This window comes from Aulonocara sp. 'chitande type north' Nkhata Bay, linkage group LG13, assembly GCF_057382095.1.
Source record: "Aulonocara sp. 'chitande type north' Nkhata Bay isolate Kocher_YH1m ecotype deep benthic linkage group LG13, A_spYH_male_GT1.1, whole genome shotgun sequence".
NCBI lineage: Eukaryota > Metazoa > Chordata > Actinopteri > Cichliformes > Cichlidae > Aulonocara > Aulonocara sp. 'chitande type north' Nkhata Bay.
The window spans coordinates 20486484-20493141 of NC_141356.1; the positions used below are offsets into that span (position 1 = coordinate 20486484).

At 42.7% G+C, this 6658-nt stretch overlaps 1 protein-coding gene across 1 annotated transcript; it reads right to left on the minus strand.

Moving 5' to 3' along the window:
• Positions 1–4654: 4654 nt before the first annotated feature.
• Positions 4655–6312, minus strand: olig3 (oligodendrocyte transcription factor 3). Its single transcript, XM_086258077.1, has one exon. The coding sequence runs from the start codon at positions 6310–6312 to the stop codon at positions 5437–5439; it is 876 nt and encodes a 291-aa protein (XP_086114203.1). The 3' UTR covers positions 4655–5436.
• Positions 6313–6658: the final 346 nt, after the last annotated feature.

The following is a 6658-nucleotide window of genomic DNA, read 5'->3' on the forward strand; positions in this document are numbered from 1 at the left end:
ACGGTTCATCTGCGGTTGACAATCAAGGACAGTTGGTTTTGAACAGTGTCAGGACAGTTAGACTCTCACAGGGAGTCTCCAAACTACAGGCGACTGGCACACAGACAAACACTCAGAGAGCACATTTACGGCCAAACACTGAACGCCATCTGTCAGTCACTGTAGGAGGATATTACTGCTGACGCACACACACACACACACAGACACGCACACACACAGATACGCACGCACAGGCACTTTCTGTCTGGCTGAATCTGTATTTATCACACAAAATTCACACCAAAACTGGCTTGTATGCGGACAAGTGAAAGTGTGTGTGTTTGTGTATGTGTAAACACAGCATGTCCATTTTGTCAGGAATGTTGTTTATGTGTTTCAGTTTATTTTCTAAGCCTGTAATTGATAACATTGACAGCCATCCTGCATGCATGGCCGTTCATTGGAGGAAGAACTCGGATATTTTCTTAAATGAAAGCGAGCGTTTGCTACGATGAAAGATGGCTTTGTTGCAGATATGTCAAGTTGACTGAGAACTACTTTTGTAATTGATGTAGAAGCATTTAAAACCTTTATTATTATTAACATTTTAGAGAATTTTTCATTGTGTATGTCCCAAAAGCTTGACTTACTAACTCAAACTTTTGAGAAGATAACCTTTAATTGAGAAAACAGACTGAATTTCTGACTTAAAGATGCAAAAAAAGGTTTTGTTTTGTTTTTCAGATTAATATTGAATACCTGAGATGTGGTTGAGTAAAGCTACGGATGCACCGTGGTAAACCTTTGCCATATTTTTGTTCGCTAAATGTTCAAAGATGAAGTGTGATGAAGAGGTTTTAACCTTTAGAATAGTTCAGCCATTTTTCTTAATGGCTATTTCTTTGTTTCATTGACACAAAAGGGGGCTACTGAAAACAAAAACGAGCAAAAATGGGAAATATTTCTGTATCCGCATCGGCCCAGAAATTCACCATCTGTGCACAGATCAAAACGCCTCAAAATTTCACTACCCGGGTAAATGTGTGTTACTTTTCACACTATGACAAATTCATTTGGGAGTAATGAGCTATCCTATTGCGTTTTTTTTTTTTAAGTACAGCTAAACACTTTATTTAATTCTCACATGATAAATAAATAGCACCTTATGAAATTAACTCAGTCTATCTCCCATTGTGTTCAAACGTCCCGTGATGACAGATGATATAACCAGCCCGAAACAATAACACACATGGTTATCATTCTGCAGCCCCATCCTCTCACTTTCCGCGACCCTGCTTGGACAAAGGGAAGTGTCAACACCACTTCTCTAACTGCACAATTAACATGCAAATGAGCTGAGTCGCTAATGGCAATGGCAAAGCGCTCTTATGATGGAAATATGCTTTCTGCTTTGGCAGTATGGGTTAAACATTAGTCTAAGGAATCAGCTGAGGACATTAGGGCAGAGGCCTCAGAAGCTTCCCTCAGGGCAGAAAGGGAGAAAGATGGAGGTAAACTCAGAGAGGGAACGGACTTTGCACCTGCTTCAATATGACTATGACACACACACACACTGAGCATAACCAGGCGGTTATAATCAGCCTCGTTCAGGCTGTCAGCTCGGTCAATAACTTATCCCCTCAACTGCTTTTGTTCTAGCAGCAGCTTGGCTGATGCGGCCACTGCCCCTTATTCAACTAAAATTTATTTTCAATTGCTGCCCTCAGGCAGCAGCTCACTGACCGACCAAGTAAACAAACCAGAAGACCACTTCACATTCATACACTTCCACACAGGCAGGACTCTTCACACTCAATGCAACAGCAGTCTGTGGCTGCCAAATGACATGTTTATACAAACTCTGGAGTTATAAAAGCCTTAAATGCCCCTACTGTTTGTGCATATCTGACACCCCCCCCTCTAAAACAACCCTTATATTTGCAGCTTTGTAAAACTATATCTGTGATGGAGCTGGCAAGCAGCTGTCGGGGTGTTTTAATTAAAACAACTTTGCGGATTTTCAGATTTGGAGGTTGGAACTTTGTCACAGGGCCAGCAAGTGAGGCTGACAGTATTTGTTGCCTTGTTAGCATCCATGTTTAAGAATGGAGAAAAAAGGCCTCTCATTGTGTGTGTGTGTGTGTGTGTGTGTGTGTGTGTGTGTGTGTGTGTGTGTGTGTGTGTGTGTGTGTGTGTGGGGAGAGGGTGAACAAAGCAGTGTTTCTCTAAGTGATAAACCTCGAGTGGCTCGCAGTAACAGGTGTGTGCTCTGTAAAGGGCCAGTCATTTGTCAAGCCTCATGAAAAGAAGAGCTGATGGCCACGAGTCCATCCTATGATCGCTGACCAGCCTGCAAACAAAAACACAAATAGTTTCTGTAGAAATGATAGATTTGATCTCACAGCCTCTTTCACGTGCTATATAAATATATATGCATCTCATTTTTAGAGTTTATAGCTTTCTTTGTAAGTATTTTTGGTATTTTCCATATAATTTCTGCAATAAACACCTTTTTCACTTCTAATGCATTAATGCTGCTTTAAGGATGTTATGTTATTTGTATTTCACTATTCGCACACTCTCTAAGTTTGATGTTTGCTGCAGAACTGACCAAAATCAGCTGTCCAACAACCTTCTCTGGTTTAACTGCCTCTGGTATAACAAATAGGTGCTCAAATACATAAAATGTCCAAATTTGAAAGCCGTTTTTATTTTTCCAGTTGAGTTTTTCGGTCCTTAACATTATCAGTTCTTCTTTTTAGTTTTGCGTTTGTGTTGATGTTGTTATTGTTGTTGTGTTGCATTATTATCCTCTTCTCTCCTCCTGTTTTTGCCTTAATGAAAAAGACAAATCTGAATATCAGTGGGATTTATTTAAAACAAAACTAAAAGTCTCAGTCTAATGAGGATAATTTTTGTGAGCCCTGCCAGGAAGATAAGCCCCTCTGTTACATAAACACAGAAAACCTGTAATTCACTCGCTGCTTGCAAGTTAGTTTTTCTGTTTACCTTTCCAGCTTTCAGAAGAATAAGAGGGAAATCTTCCATTTCAGTGTGCAGGCCAAAAGCAGGAAGATGCTTCTGTTGCCATATGATCGACATATCAGAGCAGGACGTACACTTCCAAATTTAAGCTGGTTTACATTCCTCTCTTTAACACGGATGTGTCTTGTGCACGCCATTTGCATGTGCATGATTGTTTTGTGCGTTATTTTGTGGCTTACTTACAAATGCTCTCCCTCTCTGGTAGCAGCAGAAGCAGCAGTTGTCTCTGCTTTGCTCGGCTCCTAATTAGCCAGAATTAAGAAGTATTTCTCAGCCCATTGAAGGGTCTATTTCCTTTGAAACCAGAGCATAATAAACCTTAAGTAATTACCCCAACTCATGACTATTAACTCGCAAACCGCCAGCTTCCCTTGACAACATCCTCCTCAGTGTTGTGTGGTTAAAAGGCCATTGCAGCTACCCAGCTATTTACATCCCATCTGGCAGCCTGCGAGGGACAGACAGGCTATACTCATTCCTAAAGACAAAAAGAAGAAGAAGCGTAAAATGAACTCTTTCACTCTTTCTCGACTTAGCCACCAAACTTGTGTTTTCTTCCCTCCAAATAAGTTACAAAAGGGCTTCGTCTCCTTTTCTCTTTCTGTCTTTCTTTACTTTTTTAATCCACACACTCATTTGCATACGGCGAGGCCGAGGAGGGGGTCTGAATGTATAATCTTCTACATTTAGAAGCCTGTAATCCCGACGCCTCTCTGTGATGTGATTTTCTCCTCTCGGTCCCCCATGAACAATTAACTTGTAATCTCCACAAACATACGTGCATTCTGTCGCTGCAGAGATGAGACGGAGAAACACCCAAGGGACCCGGCGGACAAACTGCTCTGCGCTCCCCAAGGCGAATCACTTTCTAGCTGCTACAGGGACCAATTCAGCTGAGCTCCATTAGGCTGCAGCTCAGTGCCTTATTTCCCTCTCGTTTCTCCCTTTTCCTAACATTTCTAAATAAATGATGCATTCGTGTTATTGTTCAGACGTGTATGCCCCGAGAAGAAGGTGACATGACTTCAAAACTTTGGTTAATTTTAGAACAGTTCTAAAACATGAATTTCAACAACCAGCAAAATGTTTAATGTCCTGCTGCGTAATTTCAGCAGTTATTCTAGGATCATTCAAAGGAGAAAAATATCAGATGCTAATTTTCAGCTTTCCTTAGAAATCTTTACTATAAAATAGCAAATGTTCATTTATCTATAAATCTCTGCGTTTTGTTGATTTCAATGTAGTCTGTTTTAAATAAGCAGAAAAATCCGGGGTCTTAAAAAAAGAACAAATAATGATGAGAAGTGTAAAAGAAAAAACGCGCTGAGGTGTTTTTGTCTGAGGCCTTGAAATGTTTATAATCATTGCGCAATAATTATTATTTAAAACAAGATTAGTTTTTTTTAATGTGCAATGATTACATATATGTGGGCAAAATAAAATATTTAAAGAAGCACAGCTTCGTATTTATCTTAAGATTTTGTCTGAAACTACCAAAATTAATTAAAGAAATAAAAAGTAAAACTGACTTAAACTTCCGGGGGTTTAATTCTTATATGATAGAAAAAAAAATGTCGTTTCGATGATTTGGTGAGTATTTAAAAGAAACAGAGGAATAAATTGGGTATGATTCATAATTCCAGTTTTATTGAAATTTCATCCAGTGACGCTGGGCGATAATAAATATTTCATCAGTCATCAACAATGTACAAAAATAAAGACACGGGGTCTCTGGGCATAACAAATTCATTTCAGCAAAAACAATCATGCTGTGATAATTACACCATCATGCAAAAAAAAACAAACAACAGAAGTTAAAATCAAAATAGAAATCAATAGAAATCAGGGCACAAATCGACACACAGTGAGCCACACGATTAAAATAAATCTTAAAAAAATTTAAAACAAATTTCCGTGGTGGCAGAATCGTTTTAGCCAAACACAAACATGTTGTTATTTATTTTTTACATAGAACTCAAGTTTAAAATCCTTGGTACAAGGCACAGAGCATTCTTCGTTTTCACAAAATGACGCTTGATATATTTAAAAAATGTTTTAAAAAAAGAAAAAGAAAGAAGCAAAATTAAAATGTTCATGCTGCCTCCTTCACCTTTCACAATGTCATGTGCAACGAAGACTCAGTTAAACACAGCAGGAGCGCGGTGTGTATTTTCTTTCCTTTTTTTTTTTTTTTTTTTTACCATCAACTGGCAAAAATCAGTAGTCTTTATATATATAGTCTAAGTCCTTGTTACAAGGAGGAAAAAGGCTTTTCTGTTATACGCCAAACAAGAAAACAGACTAAACAACAACATGCACCAGTGAGGCCAAATTCCCCCTCATGCCCTGAATTATCTATTTACAAACATCATTACATCTCTCAGTCTCTGCTGCTCATCAGACACACGGGCATCATTTCATCCCGTCTTTCCCCTCCCCTGAGAGTCTCGTGAGGCCGGTAGAGGTGATGGGGATGTGTGGAGGAGGCGGAGGCACCTGGCAGATGGTGCAGGGACACGGCAGCCCAGCCCAGTGTTGGAAACCGGAGCCCAGCTGCAGGGCCGAGGGCGCAGTTGGAGCCCCCTTCATCAGGGAATGGGGTGCTCTGATGGACGTGAGCCCCGGCAGCGCGCTGGACAGAGTGGAGGACGTGGAAGAAGACAGCGCGCTCCCGAGAAGAGGGTGCACCTGGTGAGCGGCAGCGGCTGCTGCAGCGGCGGCAGCGGCGGCAGCGGCGGGACCTCCGGAGTGTCCGCCGGGGCCGCAGTGGAAGGCTGAGTGCTGCCCTCCGTATATCTCCCCTACCAGCCGCTTCATCTCGTCCAGGGAGCTGGTGAGCATCAGGATGTAGTTCCTGGCCAGAAGCAGCGTGGCGATCTTGGACAACTTCCTCACTGAGGGCCCGTGCGCGTAGGGCATCACCTCGCGTAGGCCGTCCATGGCCAGGTTGAGGTCGTGCATGCGCTTCCTCTCCCGGCCGTTAATCTTGAGACGGAGATGGTACATTTCCTCCTCGGTGACTTGCTTCTTCAGTTTATACTTGTTGCTGCTGCTGCTGCTGCTGCTGCTGCTACTGCTGCTGCTTCCCACCGACGCGGACTTTGCTTCTCCTGAGCGCAGGTGCTCGCCCCCGCTCATCTTCTGGCGCTGCTGCTCGCCGCTCTGCGTGGAGGAGGACACGGAGGAGCCAATGTGGTGATGATGGTGATGCGGGTGGTGGTCACGGAGAAACATGCCGTCCATGTCCGGGGATGAGGCTCTGCTGCTTGGGCTGGAGTCTGAATTCATTTTATGAGTTTGCTTCCGAGGTTGTTGGGTAGGAGGTCGCTGTTGGCTTCCTCCCTCTCTCTCTCTCTCTCACTCTCACTTTCACTCTCTCCCCACACTCTCCCCTCTCAGCTTTTACTCCCTGCCTCTCCCTTTCTCTCTTTTTCCCGAAGCCTTTAGTCACTCTGGTCACCTGATGTTGCCTGTATCCCTCCTGTCCCGTGCTTCTGTCCTTATCACATCGGTTCCCACTTTGCGTCAGTGTCTGTCGACTTTCACTCTGCGTGTGTCTCTGTAACTCTGCGGTGAGGGGGACACTGATTGTGGGTATTTATACGCGCGGACAGACAAAAGCGGCTTTCCTATT

Coding starts and splice junctions, on each gene's coding strand:
- olig3 (XM_086258077.1), bottom strand. CDS start 6,312: ATGAATTCAGACTCCAGCCCAAGCAGCAGAGCCTCATCCCCGGACATG.